Source organism: Nerophis lumbriciformis, linkage group LG12 (assembly GCF_033978685.3).
Source record: "Nerophis lumbriciformis linkage group LG12, RoL_Nlum_v2.1, whole genome shotgun sequence".
In the NCBI taxonomy this organism is placed as follows: Eukaryota; Metazoa; Chordata; class Actinopteri; order Syngnathiformes; family Syngnathidae; genus Nerophis; species Nerophis lumbriciformis.
This window is the reverse complement of record NC_084559.2, coordinates 29,418,146-29,437,997: the sequence shown is the minus strand read 5'-3', so window position 1 is coordinate 29,437,997 and position 19,852 is coordinate 29,418,146. Positions and strand designations below refer to the sequence as shown.

General features: G+C 42.2%; 1 protein-coding gene across 8 annotated transcripts in view; it reads right to left on the bottom strand.

The window, feature by feature from the left end:
- Window positions 1–1,440: 1,440 nt before the first annotated feature.
- Window positions 1,441–19,852, bottom strand: part of LOC133623204 (AP2-associated protein kinase 1-like) — a 50,765-nt gene continuing 32,353 nt past the window's right edge. For 4 of the 8 annotated variants that reach the window (XM_061986282.1, XM_061986287.1, XM_061986284.1 and 1 more), the window contains 2 exons: window positions 16,603–16,692; window positions 1,441–8,621 (listed from right to left, as the gene is read on the bottom strand). In XM_061986282.1, coding sequence (XP_061842266.1) covers window positions 7,948–8,621; window positions 16,603–16,692 — 764 coding nt within the window. In that variant the 3' untranslated portion in view covers window positions 1,441–7,947. Of the gene's footprint in view, window positions 16,139–16,602; window positions 16,693–19,852 lie in introns of all 8 variants that reach the window. The other 4 variants (XM_061986286.1, XM_061986288.1, XM_061986289.1 and 1 more) reach the window with 2 other exon arrangements.

Below are 19,852 nucleotides of genomic sequence, written 5' to 3'. Positions count from 1 at the left end.
AAACACTACTGACCAAAGTCGGTTTTGCTTCTGCTCCATGTCAAACCCTGAACGCCAACGTCTTGGGAAGCATTTTGTACATTATCCAATCCTATCCATTTCCGTTTTATTTGTAGAGCGCTTGAAAAAAAAAACTGCGGACCAAATTGCTGTGCAGAACTTTCCTCCAGAGGGTCTTATCTGTGTTCATGGCATGTCAGATGAAACAAAAATTGAGCTGTTTGGCCACAATACCCAGCAATATGTTTGCAGGAGAAAAGGTGAGGCCTTTAATCCCAGGAACACCACACCTAACGTCAAGCATGGTGGTGGTAGTATTATGCTCTGGGCCTGTTTTGCTGCCAATGGAACTGGTGCTTTACAGACAGTAAATGGGACAATGAAAAAGGAGGATTACCTCCAAATTCTTCAGGACAACCTAAAATCATCAGCCCGGAGGTTGGGTCTTGGGCGGAGTCGGGTGTTCCAACAGGACAATGACGCCAAACACATGTCAAAAGTGGCAAAGAAATGGCTAAATCAGGCTAGAATTAAGGTTTTAGAAAGAATGGCCTTCCCAAAGTCCTGACTTAAACGTGTGGACAATGCTGAAGAAACAAGTCCATGCCAGAAAGCTGAACTGCACCAATTTTGTCAAGAGGAGTGGTCAAAAATTCAACCAGAAGCTTGTGGATGGCTACCAAAAGCGCCTTATTGCAGTGAAACTTGCCAAGGGACATGTAACCAAATATTAACATTGCTGTATGTATACTTTTGACCCAGCAGATTTGGTCACATTTTCAGTAGACTCATAATAAATTCATAAAAGAACCCAAACTTCATGAATGTTTTTTGTGACCAACAAGTATGTGTTCCAATCACTCTATCACAAAAAACAAGAGTTGTAGAAAGTATAGGAAACTCAAGACAGCCATGACATTGTTCTTTACAAGTGTATGTAAACTTTTGACCACGACTGTAATTGTGAATATGACAACTGAAAGTATTTTATCTACACTCTTTGATTTCAATTGTATTTATAATTGATTTTATTTAATTATTTACATTTGAATGATTATGATTTTTTTTTTTTCAATGTTTTGCCTACTTGTAGTTTTCTGTAAAAACTTTGATTTGCTTTGCGTACGAATTGTGCTCATAAACAATCTTGCCTTTGAGTCAATAAAATGTTTTTTATTTATTTAGGAAGTTATCTTCCAATTACAGTGCAATGGTAAACAAATAAATAGTAATTACAAACATATATTTATATGCCTTTAAATGGTTACTTGCATTATTATTATATATTCTGATTACATTATTGCTTAGTTTGGTCACAAAATAATGCTGACAAAGATATTGTTTTCGGCAATCATTTGTGGGACAATACACATATCTACACACAAAACTCAATATCGGCATTTTATAAATGAGTAACATGAACAAAGAATGATTTTACATTCATTTAATAATTTTCAGGACTTTGACAACATACATCAAAGGCAAGCTGTGAAGTATTTTGAGTGCTTTTCATCCAACAGTAAGTCAGCAGTTGAATCAACCATTCTATCCAACACGGGAGAAAAATATCATTTTTTCCCCAGTTTTTACATTCAAAACACATTCTTACAGAAACATTCACTTAAAACACGCCAGGTGACAAAACGGAACATTAAAAATAAGATATTACGATTCAAGTAGAAATGAAAAGATAACTTTTCACATGACATTGGATGGACATTTTTATTAACTTAACCGGTTTGGATGTCGTTGACGACAACACAAGAAAGTAAAGTAAGATAAAGGAATGTAATTAATAGGCCACCTATCATTATTACTACTGTATGTCAGTCCCAGACGGAATAAGTGTGTGTATTTATGACAAATGAAAAGCATTATAGTTGCAGAGGTTGTCAGTGCATACTTGAATATTCCAAAGATGCTTACAGTGCGTGCTTTTGAAGAGGTGAATGTGAGTTGTTGAGCATTATACGAGCATTCGTTGTACTTGGTGCTGAATGTGTAAATCAATTGTTGCATTTTTTTAGAGGAACATGTTACCAATGACATTGGTTTATGTATGAGAAGATAAGGAATAGTCCCCAGTATGCGTTACTCCTAAGGCTGTCAAAAAGAGCGAGTTAACTTGAGATTAACTACAAAATCGCATTGATTGTTTATAGTTGCAGATTAATCACACAATTGTACTTTTTTGGAGGAACTGACATTGGTTAAGTATGAGATAATGAAGATAATTGTACGGAATGCAGGATTACTAGGGCTGTCAAAAATAACAAGTTAACTCATGTGATTAGTCATAAAAAATACATTGCATCAATCATGTAGTTGCAGATTAATTACACTTTTTCGAGAAACATGTTACCACTGACATTGGTTTATATATGAAATAGATCAAGAAGTCTCCAGTATGCATTAATACAAGGGCTGTCAAAAAATAACGAGTTAACTCACATGGTTAATCGCATTAATTGTGTACAGTTGCAGATTACTCAGACAGTTTTACTTTTTTGGAAGAACATGTTACCAACGACATTGGTTTATGTAGGAGAAGATAAAGAATAGTCCCCAGTAAGCGTTACTCCTAAGGCTGTCAAAAAGAGCGAGTTTACTTGTGATTAACTACAAAATGGCATTAATTGTTTATAGTTGCAGATTAATCACACAATTGTACTTTTTTGGAGGAACTGACATTGGTTGAGTATGAGATTATGAAGATAATTGTCCGTAATGCGGGATTACCAGGGCTGTCAAAAATAACGAGTTAACTCATGTGATTAATCACAAAAAAAAACATTGCATCAGTTGTCTAGTTGCATATTAATTACACTTTTTTGGAGAGCCATGTTACCACTGACATTGGTTTATATATGAAATAGATAAAGAATAGTCTCCAGTATGCATTAATACAAGGGCTGTCAAAAATAACGAGTTAACTCACATGGTTAATCGCAAAAGATTATCGCATTCATTGTGTACAGTTGCAGATTACTCAGACAATTGTACTTTTTTGGAGGAACATGTTACCAACGACATTGGTTTATGTATGAGAAGATAAAGAATAGTCCCCAGTAAGCGTTACTCCTAAGGCTGTCAAAAAGAGCGAGTTAACTTGTGATTAACTACAAAATCGCATTAATTGTTTATAGTTGCAGATTAATCACACAATTGTACTTTTTTGGAGAAACTGACATTGGTTAAATATGAGATGATGAAGATAATTGTCCGGATTGCGGGATTACCAGGGCTGTCAAAAATAACGAGTTAACTCATGTGATTAATCACAAAAAAACATTGCATCAATCATGTAGTTGCAGATTAATTACACTTTTTTGGAGAAACATGTTACCACTGACATTGGCTTATATATGAAATAGATCAAGAATAGTTAATCGCATTAATTGTGTACAGTTGCAGATTAATCAGACAATTGTACTTTTTTGGAGGAACATGTTACCAACGACATGGGTTTATGTATGAGAAGATAAAGAATAGTCCCCAGTATGCCTTTCTCCTAAGGCTGTCAAAAAGAGCGAGTTAACTTGTGATTAACTACAAAATCGCATTGTTTATAGTTGCAGATTAATCACACAATTGTACTTTTTTGGAGGAACTGACATTGGTTAAATATGAGATGATGAAGATAATTGTCCGGATTGCGGGATTACCAGGGCTGTCAAAAATAACGAGTTAACTCATGAGATTAATCACAAAAAAAAACATTGCATCAGTTGTCTAGTTGCATATTAATTACACTTTTTTGGAGAGCCATGTTACCACTGACATTGGTTTATATATGAAATAGATCAAGAATAGTCTCCAGTATGCATTAATACAAGGGCTGTCAAAAATAACGAGTTAACTCACATGGTTAATCACATTAATTTTGTACAGTTGCAGATTACTCAGACAATTGTACTTTTTTGGACAAACATCTTTACCAACGACATTAGTTTATGTATGAGAAGATAAAGAATAGTCCCCAGTAAGCGTTACTCCTAAGGCTGTCAAAAAGAGCAAGTTAACTTGTGATTAACTACAAAATCGCATTCATTGTTTATAGTTGCAGATTAATCACACAATTGTACTTTTTTGGAGGAACTGACATTGGTTAAGTATGAGATGATGAAGATAATTGTCCGGATTGCGGGATTACTAGGGCTGTCAAAAATAACGAGTTAACTCATGTGATTAATCATAAAAAAACATTGCATCAATAATGTAGTTGCAGATGAATTACACTTTTTTGGAGAAACATGTTACCACTGACATTGGTTTATATATGAAATAGATAAAGAATAGTCTCCAGTATGCATTAATACAAGGGCTGTCAAAAATAACGAGTTAACTCACATGGTTAATCGCATTAATTGTGTACAGCTGCAGATTACTCAGACAATTGTACTTTTTTGGAGGAACATGTTACCAACGACATTGGTTTATGTATGAGAAGATAAAGAATAGTCCCCAGTAAGCGTTACTCCTAAGGCTGTCAAAAAGAGCGAGTTAACTTGAGATTAACTACAAAAACGCATTAATTGTTTATAGTTGCAGATTAATTACACAATTGTACTTTTTTGGAGGAACTGACATTGGTTAAGTATGAGATGATGAAGATAATTGTCCGGAATGCAGGATTCCTAGGGGTGTCAAAAATCACGAGTTAACTCATGTGATTAATCACAAAAAAACATTGCATCAATAATGTAGTTGCAGATGAATTACACTTTTTTGGAGAAACATGTTACCACTGACATTGGTTTATATATGAAATAGATAAAGAATAGTCTCCAGTATGGATTAATACAAGGGCTGTCAAAAATAACGAGTTAACTCACATGGTTAATCGCATTAATTGTGTACGGTTGCAGATTAATCAGACAATTGTACTTTTTTGGAGGAACATGTTACCAACGACATGGGTTTATGTATGAGAAGATAAAGAATAGTCCCCAGTAAGCGTTACTCCTAAAGCTGTCAAAAAGAGCGAGTTAACTTGTGATTAACTACAAAATGGCATTAATTGTTTACAGTTGCAGATTAATCACACAATTGTACTTTTTTGGAGGAATTGACATTGGTTGAGTATGAGATAATGAAGATAACTGTCCGGAATGCGGAATTACCAGGGCTGTCAAAAAATAACGAGTAAACTCATGTGATTAATCACAAAAAAACATTGCATCAATCATGTAGTTGCAGATTAATTACACTTTTTTGGAGGAACATGTTACCAACGACATTGGTTTATGTATGAGAAGATAAAGAATAGTCCCCAGTAAGCGTTACTCCTAAGGCTGTCAAAAAGAGCGAGTTAACTTGTGATTAACTACAAAATCGCATTAATTGTTTATAGTTGCAGATTAATCACACAATTGTACTTTTTTGGAGGAACTGACATTGGTTGAGTATGAGAAAATGAAGAATATTGTCCAGAATGTGGGATTACTAGGGCTGTCAAAAATAACGAGTTAACTCATGTGATTAATCACAAAAAAACAACATCGCATCAATCGTGTGGTTGCAGATTACACTTTTTTTGGAGAAACATGTTACCACTGACATTGGTTTGTATAAGAAAAGATAAAGAATAGTCTCCAGTATGCATTAATACAAGGGCTGTCAAAAATAACCAGTTAACTCACGTGGTTAATCACAAAAGATTATCGCATTAATTGTGTACAGTTGCAGATTAATCAGACAGTTTTACTTTTTTGGAGAAACATTTTACCAACAACATGGGATTATGTATGAGAAGATAAAGAATAGTCCCCAGTGAGCGTGATTACTAGGGCTGTAAAAAATAACGAGTTAACTCATGCGATTAATCGCAAAAAATATTGCATTTATTGTGTACAGTTGCAGAAGAATCACACAAGTGTACTTTTGTTTTGGAGGAACGTGTTACTAATGACATGGGTTTACATATGAGAAGATAAAGAATAGTGTCCAGTGTGCGTTAAAACTGGGGCTGTCAAAAATAGAGTTAACTCATGTGATGAATAACAAAAAATGATCGCATTAATCATGTCTATATGAAGATTAATCATCCAATTTATTTTGACCGTACATGCTCCCTTACTTTAACCGTGGATGGTTACCTAAAAGGTGGCGTTGATTGTTACACGGTCAGTGATCAGGTGAGGAGACTGACCAGTGTGTCCGCAGGCAAATATCACTTCAAAATAAACCCTATTTTATTTTTTTTGTCACACAAAAATTAAAAAAAAAAGTTTTATTTAAAAACATTTGCGTATGACATCCTGACCATAAAATTGCATATTAGGGTCTTTTTTTCCCCTGATTCATTTAAATTATGTAAGCAAATAATTTTTATGATTATTAATGATTCATCCAAATTCAAAAAAGTGTGACTAATCTGATTAAAAAAAAAATGTAACATTTGACAGCACTCGTGATTACATTATGCAGTCTGTTCCATACATTTTCACAAAGGTCCATCACTACATGGAACGAACACACACATATATATATATATATATATATATACATATATATATATACACAGTACAGGCCAAAAGTTTCATTCAATTTGTTTTCTATATTTTCATGACTATTTACATTTTAGATTGTCACTGAAGGCATCAAAACTATAAATGAACACATGTAGAGTACTTAACAAAAAAAGGTGAAATAACTGAAAACATGTTTTATATTCTATCCATCCATCCATTTTCTACCGCTTATTCCCTTTGGGGTCGCGGGGGGCGCTGGAGCCTATCTCAGCTACAATCGGGCGGAAGGCGGGGTACACCCTGGACAAGTCGCCACCTCATCGCAGGGCCAACACAGATAGACAGACAACATTCACACTCACATTCACACACTAGGGCCAATTTAGTGTTGCCAATCAACTTATCCCCAGGTGCATGTCTTTGGAAGTGGGAGGAAGCCGGAGTACCCGGAGGGAACCCACGCAGTCACGGGGAGGACATGCAAACTCCACACAGAAAGATCCCGAGCCCGGGATTGAACCCAAGACTACTCAGGACCTTCGTATTGTGAGGCAGATGCACTAACCCCTCTGCCACCGTGAAGCCCGTTTTATATTCTAGTTTCTTCAAAATAGCCACCCTTTGCTCAGATTACTGTTTTGCACACTCTTGGCATTCTCTCAATGAGCTTCAAGAGGTAGTCACCTGAAATGGATTTCACTTCACAGGTGTCATAGTTTTGATGCCTTCAGTGACAATCTACAAGGTAAATAGTCTTGAAAAAAACAAAAAACAAAACGCATTGAAATGAGAAGGTGTGTCCAAATTTTTGGCCTGTACTGTACGTATGTCCCATTTTCAGCCAAGACAGGTCATTGACTGAACACAGAAAAACACAGGCTTATCAATAAACAGCCAAACACCATCTGTTTGTATTTAAACTGGGACAAATGACAAAAGTGAGGTAGGTAAGAAAACAATTAAATGCTCGACCACCACGTTGGCCTTGTTGGAGACGTCCGTACCGACTGGAGTTACTAATTCAAAACATGACCAGTATAACAAAAAGTAGCCTAAACTGACCTAAATGCTGGAATTGTTAAAGTAGGATTGGATACCAAAAAAAAGGAAAAAAAAAACAGGTCATGAGAAGTTTTATTTTGGTTTTCTGAGGCGCAGTTGAACAATTCTAAATGAAAGGCGTGTACTTGCTCTAAGTGTAAACCACTGAAGTCCACCCAGTCCTTGTGACAACACATTTGATATGATGATTCAGCACTATATGCTTAAGGTCTGCTTAGGTATAGGCACAAAAACACTAGTGTGGGTTTGCGCTGCTGGCATGCACGTCACCTTTCTTTGCTCGTTTCAGGCAATGCAAGAATTGCGTGGTACCACCAGAGAAACTTTGAAGCGCTTGTTTCCAAGGTAAAGGTGTTGCATACTAGAATGGAGGAGTTCGATGCAGGCTTGCAGTCCAGCTGCAGCGTTGTTGTCAGGGCTTTTCTTGCGGCGCTTTAAGGTGAAAGGGTGCACTGACAAAAGGGTCTGCGGCGCGTACTGCAGCTTGATTGCTCGCGTTAAAGCCTGTCGTCTCGTACTGCTGGCCCTCAAAATGTCGGGAATATTTGGCGAGGGCTTGTGGGCGGAACGGCTGGGGGGAGATTTGTGCCAGTGCACCTTGCTCAGCTAGGGCCTCCTTTTTTCTTGCAAAGGGAGCCTGGGAGAACACGTCCAGCTGGCCGGAGAGCGGGCCGCGTGGAAACGGTGCCTCGGCGAACACGTCGCCTGCTTCTTGATGCGTGGGGCGGAAAGGAGCTTTGGAGAAGACGTCCGGAGTACCCTTGGCTGGCTCGGCGTCTGGCTGGGAATGATTCTGTGCAGAAGCTGGTTGAGAAATTGCCACGGTGGACACTTCTGATAAGTTAAGGCAAGGCTCGCCTCCTTGTTCCTCCTCTTCCTCGGAGTCAAGCAGCAGCGGTCTGGAGCCACTGCAGTCGTGGGCCGAGGTAGGACCCTCTGCCGCATCCATGAAATTCTGCTGCTCTTCTTTGCAGCCCTCTTTTTCCTGGTCTTCATCACTGGAGTGACTACATGCCTCGTTCGCCGGAATCTCAGTGTCGTGGTCCTGGCCAAGCACGGAGTAGCCGTTCCTCTCCACTTGAGCATCTGCATGAGAGCAGATAAGGAGAGCATGTTGTTCAATGTCGTCGGGAGACCACGCAACCTCTTACTAGTAAGCGTCACGACACTTAAGGACAACACAAGTTCTACTGGAGACAAGGTACTACACAGCTTCAGCGGCACAACATGGAGCAACCTTGTTTCCACAGCTTGCTCTCAACAAGTGTTGCTGTTGGAAAGGACGGGAGCACGGGGAGTCAGTGGAAACAAGGAGACGGCCCTTGGCAGCAGTGAGACAAGACGAGCACAGAGGAGCGCACGGGTCAGTCTTACCTCAGCAGCGTTGACGGCAGCTCTCAGGAGGTGTTAGTGGAAGCCGTTAAAAGGAAAACAGCAGTTTTGGATTTTGTTGCGACCTGACTTGGTTATCCAAGTGCTGATAATGTAACACAGACTCAATTTGTTAGCTACACGATTCTAATATTCATGTCAATGGGGCATTTCTTCACCGGTATTCAAAAGGTCATTATGTGATTTTTTTCTACATTTAAAACATGTAATGGTGGTGCTTAAGTCAAAATTGTGCATAGCTTATGTTTTACAAACCATCTTTAAAACGCTTTCGGACTGTCTTTTTAGGATGTGCCGTTTTATAGTAAGTAAGTACATTTTATTTATAAAGGGGAGATCTTATTTGGTGCTGAAGTCCTCCTCCAGGCCAAGCCAGCTTCGACTGCGTCTTCTCCCCATCAGCCATGTTGTAGTTGCTAGCGCTTTCATATTGAGTCTACTGACAGATTTAGGTTAGAATTGTACTGTACGCTACTTTTTTATTAGAAATGGCAACAGCGGAGGACGCATGTCCATGTACGAGCCAAGAGGATGGAGAAAAATAAGGAACTTATGGACTACAACTTTGTACTACATATAATTAAAAAAAAGGTGACTCTTGCAAAGCTTTTTGGGAAAACCTCTACCATATAAGTAGATATCCACTGACATAACTAAGGTAAAATACGTCACTAGAGAATAGCGCTATATAAATATAGTTCACTTCACTAAACAGCTTATTTGGAGCAAGTTTGGAAGAAGGCAAGATAGTTTTATAAATATTTCTGACATGCCTCGATAGTTGATTGAATTATTAATTATTTTTTTTTACACAAAGAGATACCAAACATCCATCCATCCATCCATCTTCTTCCGCTTATCCGAGGTCGGGTCGCGGGGGCAGCAGCCTAAGCAGGGAAGCCCAGACTTTCCTCTCCCCAGCCACTTCGTCCAGCTCCTCCCGGGGGATCCCGAGGCGTTCCCAGGCCAGCCGGGAGACATAGTCTTCCCAACGTGTCCTGGGTCTTCCCCGTGGCCTCCTACCGGTCGGACGTGCCCTAAACACCTCCCTAGGGAGGCGCTCAGGTGGCATCCTGACCAGATGCCCGAACCACCTCATCTGGCTCCTTTCGATGTGGTACCAAACAGGTAAGAAAAATAGTTTTTTGCATTATAAGACCCCTTTTCCAAATTATAATAAATATTTTAACATGATGGGAGTCCTATAGATATGAAATACCCACATAGTCACCTATACACTATTTAATCCAATAGTAACTCTGCCTGAGGCTGAGCTAATTAGTGGCCATGCTACTGTAGTAATAATATTCTTAGTTCATTAAGCCATTTTTGTACTTATTTAATCCAAAATACATAGAATATGGTATCGAGTGAAGCCATAAACGAGGGAAGACTGTATTACATTTCTGAATTGATTCAATCGAATTTTAAAGACATTTTTTTGGCCATTACTTACTCGCTGCGCATTTACTTCAGCAGCCAAGAGGAGCTTTTGTAAACAGTAACCGTCATTAAAAAAAAAAGATTTCATTATAAATCATATACTAAATGCTATTTTGAGAGAATGTATTCTGAATTAAATTGTCACCCAAACAAGTAGAACAGAATGGAATTGTGAGTTGTTGTATTATTTGAATTGCTATTGTTGGATGTACAGTGGGACCTCGATTCATGAACGCCTTCATTCGCATCTTTTTCGGTTCACGAACGCTTACATCGGGCCAAATATACCTCGGTGTGCAAACCATGTCTCGGCTTATAAACGCTTCATTCATTCAAGAGCTTTGATGGCTGACAAGTTTATTTCCACAACTGTCGTAACTCGCACCGGGCAGAACTGTGTCTGCCTGTGTTAGACATCACTTTGTGTGATCAGAAACGCTTTAAATGTGTCCAAACTGTACTGTATAGCTTCGGGTTGCTAGACAAGCTATACAGCTAGTATTTTAGCACGTAGCCTCCGGCAGACCAAGGATTCTCTTAGCGAAGGGTGTTTTAGTCCGCAGCAAGTCCTTAAATGTGATGAGACCGAAAAAGATGCCACAGCGGACCTTTCTTACAGCGAAGGAGAAGGCACAACCGGGACCATGAATTGATTAACGTGGACCCTGACTTAAAGAAGTTGAAAAACTTATTCGGGTGTTACCATTTAGAGGTCAATTGTACGGAATAAGTACTGTACTGTGCAATCTACTAATACAAGTTTCAATCAATCAAAAACACACAAGGAAGGATCGCCTCACACTACTAGTTTGTGCTAAGTGACAATGTGAAGCCACTACCTGTTTACCACTCTGAAACTCAGTGTTCAATAATGCCACATATATTCCCAGACACAAAGTAAAACAATTATCCTTTTTCTGCACGTGTGTTGTCATTTAAACTTGCTGTAATGTTGTTGCGTTAAAAGTTTAGGACTTTTGTCGAGGCTAGAACCAATTATTCATGTTTCAATAGATTTTTATGGAGAACTGTGCTTCACTATACAAACTTTTCGGTTTGCAAACTACACTGAATAACGAATTAAGTTCGTAAATAGAGGTTCCACTGTAATTATTGCCCCATCTTCTTTGCAGTTTAGGTGACCAAACATGGTTAACTAATTATTTTAGTCAGGTGTGAGTAGAAGGAGAAGAGAGAATGTGAGGTGCTCAGATGTCCTCTATGCTGAAGACCATTTTTCTATTCAAACCGAAAATGTGTTGGCTGGAGACAAGCAACAAAAAGTAGCTGTCAGAAGCACTTAGTTTATCCACAGGGAGGCGTTAGAACAAAAGGTTGACATGATGGCGTGAAAAAAAACTTTGGAAAGCGGTCAACATCTTTGCATTTATACACAGACAGGCTCGGGTCCCTTTAGATTTGACATATATCACATTTATACATTCAGTCTAAAGCGTTAATGTCAGTCACATTTGTTCATAACCATGATAGATGTGATGCATTTACAAATTCCACAATCATAAATTAGCTTGGCTGGCAAAAGCAAAACAAAACAAACCCAAACAACATACACACGTTTTTTATTTTCTGAGAAAGAGGTATTGGTCGAGTGACTTCCAAGTTTGTAATAGCAGTTGGACTGGCGGTCTATGATGCGGCGCTTCTATGCGGCTTTAAAGTGCGACGTGAAAACGCATTGCATTGTGGGTCTCTCTGAATCGCTTATTTACATGGCTTAATGCAAGACTCTGTGCGTACGGGTTTTTTTTTCTTCCCTTTAACAAGTTCAAAACATGGCGCAAACTTGCGGCATCATTAACTGCCACAATCGTGGTCGTGATTGCTTCATGAAAAAAAAAAGATTTGGTGAGATTTTTCTCGTTTCAGCGTGAAAGCAAGGCCGAAGGAAGTCAGGTTATGATGCTAATGAAGAGACGCCTAATAGCCTGCATAGCAGTCGTGAGACGATCAAACACGATTTTTAACGCCATCACCATGGTACATGTTGGTGTGTTCACTGCATTTTCACACTGGTAAGATTGAATCAAAGCATGTTTTATTCTGTTGCACACGTAGCATTTAGTCGGCTGTTAGCGTTAACCAGTCTAGCTGCGAGTGACAAAAAGCATATGGTATTTTGGAAAAAAGCATTGTTTGTTTACTTTTAGTCTTGGGTAAGCACAAAAATGAATGAGTTATTTTTGGAGCAGTACTACAGTGATCAGTGATGTCTCGATGCGGTCCCATGATTTTTGTATTATTATGTACGATCCATTTTAATCCAGCTACAGTACAGCCATGTAAACAAAACCTATGTTCAGCAAAAATGGCTACCCGGCACCCACAATGCACTGCGCAATCTTCACTAATTATCTTTGAAGTCTAGTTAAGAGCAAGCGAAGTGATCTTCACTGAGAGCAGTATTTTACTTAGTCATCTTGTCATTGGCCATTGTAACTAATGACAGTAAACATATCACTTTTGTCCACATAATACAGCTGATATAAATATTGATAGACCCGTTCAGACCCCTCCTGATCTGAAAGGGGAACTGCACGTTTGAAATTTTTTTGCCCATCATTCACAATCCTTATGCAAGAGAAGAACACAAGTTTCTCTCTTTTCTGTGTTCCAAATAGTAGAAAAAATGCTCATGAAAGGCAGCTAACAATGCAGGTAATGGGGATACAATATTTTCCACCTATAAAGCCCTTTAAAACATCCAAAAGTCTCCTACACCGATGTATGTTAATGCTGTAATTATACATGCAATGTAGTACCAAGCACATTCATGACAACATGTAACATTTACGGTATTTTGGTCATCAAGTATTCCAGAAACTCCTTTCCTGGGCGCATTAATTTCATCGAGCGCATAGCCATGGCGATTGTTGCTTAGTGCTAAAACTTTCACATAATAATAAGATAAAACTGTGACTGCGCTCACTGGGATGACAAATGATGGAATATTGTTTATTTTTAGAGCTGTTAAATTCTGAATAATCCTCCGATGAAAAATGCTTCCAAGTGATGTTGCTATGGTCTTATGCTGCATTCCATTTATTGAGAGCCATATAGTATCAAGTTGGTAGCGTGTAGATTTTAAAAGTTGACCAATCTCCCGTTTTGGTGCCACAACCTTCTACTTTTCAGGTGTGAGTTATGATTTATAACCTAGCATTAACTTTTCCAAAATCAAAGGCAATGCAGAAGCTCAAGCTTCTTGATTTATTGGCGGGTCACAACCAATGTTATTAGCAGTTTAGGCTAGCTAATAGCTGGCTACTTAGTCGGAGGAGCAGTGTGAGTAAGTTACCGTATTTTCCGCACTATAAGGCGCACCTAAAAACCACAAATTTTCTCAAAAGCTGACAGTGCGCCTTATAACCCGGTGCGCTTTATATATGGATAAATATTAAGATTCATTTTCATAAAGTTTCGGTCTCGCAACTACGGTAAACAGCCGCCATCTTTTTTCCCCGTAGAAGAGGAAGTGCTTCTTCTTCTACGCAAGCAACCGCCAAGGTAAGCACCCGCCCCCATAAAACAGGAAGCGCTTCTTCTTCTACTGTAAGCAACCCCCCGCCCGCGTAGAAGAAGAAAAAGCGCGCGGATATTACCGTACGTTTCATTTCCTTTGTGTGTTTACATCTGTAAAGACCACAAAATGGCTCCTACTAAGCGACAGGGATCCGGTTCATGAAAAGACGCAATCTCTCCATCCGCACACGGATTACTATTTCACAGCAACTGCCTAAAGACTTTCAAGAAAAGCTGGCTACTTTCCGTGCATATTGTAAAAACAAGATAGCTGAAAAAAAGATCCGGCCAGAGAACATTATCAACATGGACGGACGAGGTTCCACTGACTTTTGATATTCCTGTGAACCGCACTGTGGATACAACGGGAGCACGTACGGTGAATATTCGCACCACAGGGAATGAGAAGTCATCCTTCACTGTGGTTCTAGCTTGCCATGCTAATGGCCAGAAACTTCCACCCATGGTGATATTCAAAAGGAAGACCTTGCCAAAAGAGACCTTTCCAGCCGGCGTCATCATAAAAGCTAACTCGAAGGGATGGATGAAGAAAAGATGAGCGAGTGGTTAAGGTAAGTTTAAGTTTACGTGAAGAGGCCGGGTGGCTTTTTTCACGCAGCTCCGTCCATGTTGATATACGACTCCGTGCGCGCCCACATCACGCTGGTTTTTAATATATTATTAAAGTTTGACTGACCTATCTGACTGTTTTTTTGACATTCCTTTAGCGCAGTTAGATGCGGCTTATAACACGGGGCGTCTTATAGGTGGACAAAGTTTTGAAATATGCCGTTCATTGAAGGCGCGGCTTATAACCCAGGGCGCCTTATGGTGCGGAAAATACGGTAATATGTCACGACGTCAGATAAATAGTTCAAAGTTGTTAGCTCGTACAATAACTGTTGCTACGGCCTTGTTAATATGACGGCCACGGCATGTAAATGGTGCGTTGTTTGTTGTTGTTTTTAGAGCGCCTTATAGGAAGAATAGATGAATCCCATTACCTACAATGTTAGATGCCTCATACTAGCAGTTTTTCAAGATTTAAAAAAGGGAAATACATCTCTTCTTGTCTCACATAGGGATTGTAAATGATGGGCAAAATTCCCCCCAAAAGTGCAATTGATCTTACCAAGACACTCTATGCTTTCAACTTTGCGGGAAAGGTTTGGGGAAGACCCTTTTCTGTTCCAGTAAGACTGGGCCCCAGGACACAAAGCAAGGTCCGTAAAGGCATGCTTAGATGATGGGTTTGGTGGGGGAGAATTTGAGAGCCCTGACCTCAACACCACCAAAAACCTTCAAGATGAACTCTAACAACAGAAGATAGTGAGGCAGCAGGTCCAACATCCGTCCAACTCCATCACTTCCTTAAAAGTGTCCCTATCATTTTGCCCATCTAGCTCATTTACAGATGAAACATTGTCCCATTTCACAATCGTTGTGAGGTGACAAAACAGTGAAGCTGAAGCTACATCTTTTTATACTGTTAGATCCATGGGAAAATAGTGATGAATAAAATCAATAGATTTTAAAACGCATGTGTTCACTGTGTTTACAAAAGGTATAAAACAACAGCACAAAAATCCAGAGTGGACTGAGAAACCTGTCAGGGCAGACAATTTGCCACCTCATTGGTTAAAGACAAACTGGTTCTATTAGTGCAAACTGGGTGATTCTGGGTACATGTTGGTTATAAAGCAACCTGTGTTTAGAGAAAGTGCATCAAATTGACCAGGAAGCCTGCAGCCTTTTGACTCTTTTGGTCGAGTTTGCCTGAAGGCTGAAAATAACCAACAAGCACACAAAAGGGAAAGCAAAGCAGCGGTCATCAAGCAGTCCATCATGAAATGAAAGTAGACCACTATGGCCGCACGTTAAATGAGAGTTTATGGAGGGGAGAAAGCATGAGGAAAACCATGGTGTAGCCATGACAGTGGCAGATGATATGCTCAAGCATTGATGGGAATGTAAGCAGAGCCTTATGTAACCTGCCTATCAGGCAACTACAGACTGAGTCTCGGTCAAGGTGAACTAGTCTTTCATTTGAAAAGATTCTACATCTCGAACCCAACTCTTCCCCTGTCCCAAAGTTAGGGCTTTACAAAGCCCCTCAACCTCTCCCATCCCCTTCTAGAGGTCGATGAGCTGATCCACCAGCAGAAGGGAGCGGGCCAAGTTGGGGATGCTGGACGCTGAACTGCCACTGTTGGTACGCGAGTGGCCACCTGGAACATGTCAGAGAAAGAGAGAGAGACGAGACACAGAGGTAGATATGGCAGAGCCAAGGGGGGTGGTGAGGGTCGAGCCAAAGAATATAAACCAAGGATGTATGGAGAAAAATAAGTAATTGAATGAGGATGATGATGATAATGGAAATCAGAGCAGAGGGGTGCATGGAAAGGGGCAGGAAAAGAGAAAGAAGCAGAGAGTGAGCTGGAATAATCTTTACATGGCTGCATCATCAGGGGAGAGTAAGGAAGCATCAATCTAACACTAGGAGACTTGCAAAATAAATGTACAAACAAGACCCTGCAGTGTGGAGGATTAAATTTTTCAATGTGAAATTTTGACTGCCAAGATTCACCAGCCACAGAGGGAACGGGTGTGGGTTCTGCATGGGAGAGGGTCTCAGAATCCACCCTGCTAAGAGCAGATGTGAGAGCTAACCTCAGGATTATGTTCATCTTACCTGGATTTGAGTTTTTGGTGACGAGCACGGGAATAGGGTCAAACTCGTCGTTATTGGCTTTCTCTCCATGCGACATGAGGAAAGAAGAGTCTGCAGCGAAGGAATCAGTGAATGGAAAGCAAAAGAGGAAAGCAGTTAATTCAGCCCAAGTAGGAAGCAAAAAAAGTAAGGAGAGGGCAAGTAGGTTGAACACACTGAGCCAGCGCAGTAAAATAATATAATAAAACTGTGGACATTGGAGGGTGGCTGAAAGTTTTGAATATACAGGACTGTCTCAGAAAATTAGAATATTGTGATAAAGTTCCTCTACATGCTTCCATCTGTTGAAAAGCTCTATGGAGATGATTTCATTTTCCAGCATGATCTGGCACCTCTCCTCTCTGAGCTGCCACCTTAACGTGGTAGAGGAGTTTGCGTGTCCCAATGATCCTAGGAGCTATGTTGTCCGGGGGCTTTATGCCCCCTGGTAGGGTCTCCCAAGGCAAACTGGTCCTAGGTGAGGGATCAGACAAAGAGCAGCTCGAAGATCTCTATGAGGAACACTGACAAGGAACCCAGATTTCCCTCGCCCGGACGCGGGTCACCGGGGCCCCCCTCTGGAGCCAGGCCCGGAGGTGGGGCACGATGGCGAGCGCCTGGTGGCCGGGCCTTCCCCCATGGGGCCCGGCCGGGCACAGCCCGAAGAGGCAACGTGGGTCCCCCCTCCAATGGGCTCACCACCCATAGAAGGGGTCATAGAGGTCGGGTGCGATGTGAGCTGGGCGGCAGCCGAAGGCAGGGCACTTGGCGGTCCGATCCTCGGCTACAGAAGCTAGCTCTTGGGACGTGGAACGTCACCTCGCTGGGGGGGAAGGAGCCTGAGCTAGTGCGCGAGGTGGAGAAGTTCCGGCTAGATATAGTCGGACTCACTTCGACGCACAGCAAGGGCTCTGGAACCACTTCTCTCGAGAGGGGCTGGACTCTCTTCCACTCTGGCGTTGCCGGCAGTGAGAGGCGACGGGCTGGGGTGGCAATTCTTGTTTCCCCCCGGCTCAGAGCCTGCACATTGGAGTTCAACCCGGTGGACGAGAGGGTAGCTTCCCTCCGCCTTCGGGTGGGGGAACGGGTCCTGACTGTGGTTTGCGCTTATGCGCCAAACCGCAGCTCAGAGTACCCACCCTTTTTGGATTCACTCGAGGGAGTACTTGAGAGTGCGCCCCCGGGTGATTCCCTCGTTCTACTGGGAGACTTCAATGCTCATGTTGGCAGCGACAGTGAAACCTGGAGAGGCGTGATTGGGAAGAATGGCCGCCCGGATCTGAATCCGAGTGGTGTTTTGTTATTGGACTTTTGTGCTCGTCACAGATTGTCAATAACAAACACCATGTTCAAACATAAGGGTGTCCATATGTGCACTTGGCACCAGGACACCCTAGGCCGCAGTTCCATGATCGACTTTGTAGTTGTGTCATCGGATTTGCGGCCTCATGTTTTGGACACTCGGGTGAAGAGAGGGGCGGAGCTTTCTACCGATCACCACCTGGTGGTGAGTTGGCTGCGATGGTGGGGGAGGATGCCGGACAGACCTGGCAGGCCCAAACGCATTGTGAGGGTTTGCTGGGAACGTCTGGCAGAGTCTCCTGTCAGAGAGAGTTTCAATTCCCACCTCCGGAAGAACTTTGAACATGTCACGAGGGAGGTGCTGGACATTGAGTCCGAATGGACCATGTTCCGCGCCTCTATTGTCGAGGCGGCTGATTGGAGCTGTGGCCGCAAGGTAGTTGGTGCTTGTCGTGGCGGTAATCCTAGAACCCGTTGGTGGACACCGGCGGTGAGGGATGCCGTCAAGCTGAAGAAGGAGTCCTATCGGGTTCTTTTGGCTCATAGGACTCCTGAGGCAGCGGACAAGTACCGACAGGCCAAGCGGTGCGCGGCTTCAGCGGTCGCAGAGGCAAAAACTCGGACATGGGAGGAGTTCGGTGAGGCCATGGAAAACGACTTCCGGACGGCTTCGAAGCAATTCTGGTCCACCATCCGCCGCCTCAGGAAGGGGAAGCAGTGCACTATCAACACCGTGTATGGTGAGGATGGTGTTCTGCTGACCTCGACTGCGGATGTTGTGGATCGGTGGAGGGAATACTTCGAAGACCTCCTCAATCCCACCAACACGTCTTCCTATGAGGAAGCAGTGCCTGGGGAGTCTGTGGTGGGCTCTCATATTTCTGGGGCTGAGGTTGCTGAGGTAGTTAAAAAGCTCCTCGGTGGCAAGGCCCCGGGGGTAGATGAGATCCGCCCGGAGTTCCTTAAGGCTCTGGATGCTGTGGGGCTGTCTTGGTTGACAAGACTCTGCAGCATCGCGTGGACATCGGGGGCGGTACCTCTGGTTTGGCAGACCGGGGTGGTGGTTCCTCTCTTTAAGAAGGGGAACCGGAGGGTGTGTTCTAACTATCGTGGGATCACACTCCTCAGCCTTCCCGGTAAGGTCTATTCAGGTGTACTGGAGAGGAGGCTACGCCGGATAGTCGAACCTCGGATTCAGGAGGAACAGTGTGGTTTTCGTCCTGGTCGTGGAACTGTGGACCAGCTCTATACTCTCGGCAGGGTCCTTGAGGGTGCATGGGAGTTTGCCCAACCAGTCTACATGTGTTTTGTGGACTTGGAGAAGGCATTCGACCGTGTCCCTCGGGAAGTCCTGTGGGGAGTGCTCAGAGAGTACGGGGTATCGGACTGTCTGATTGTGGCAGTCCGCTCCCTGTATGATCAGTGCCAGAGCTTGGTCCGCATTGCCGATAGTAAGTCGGACACGTTTCCAGTGAGGGTTGGACTCCGCCAAGGCTGCCCTTTGTCACCGATTCTGTTCATAACTTTTATGGACAGAATTTCTAGGCGCAGTCAAGGCGTTGAGGGGATCTGGTTTGGTGGCTGCAGGATTAGGTCTCTGCTTTTTGCAGATGATGTGGTCCTGATGGCTTCATCTGGCCAGGATCTTCAGCTCTCACTGGATCGGTTCGCAGCTGAGTGTGAAGCGACTGGGATGAGAATCAGCACCTCCAAGTCCGAGTCCATGGTTCTCGCCCGGAAAAGGGTGGAGTGCCATCTCCGGGTTGGGGAGGAGATCTTGCCCCAAGTGGAGGAGTTCAAGTACCTCGGAGTCTTGTTCCCGAGTGGGGGAAGAGTGGATCGTGAGATCGACAGGCGGATCGGTGCGGCGTCTTCAGTAATGCGGACGCTGTATCGATCCGTTGTGGTGAAGAAGGAGCTGAGCCGGAAG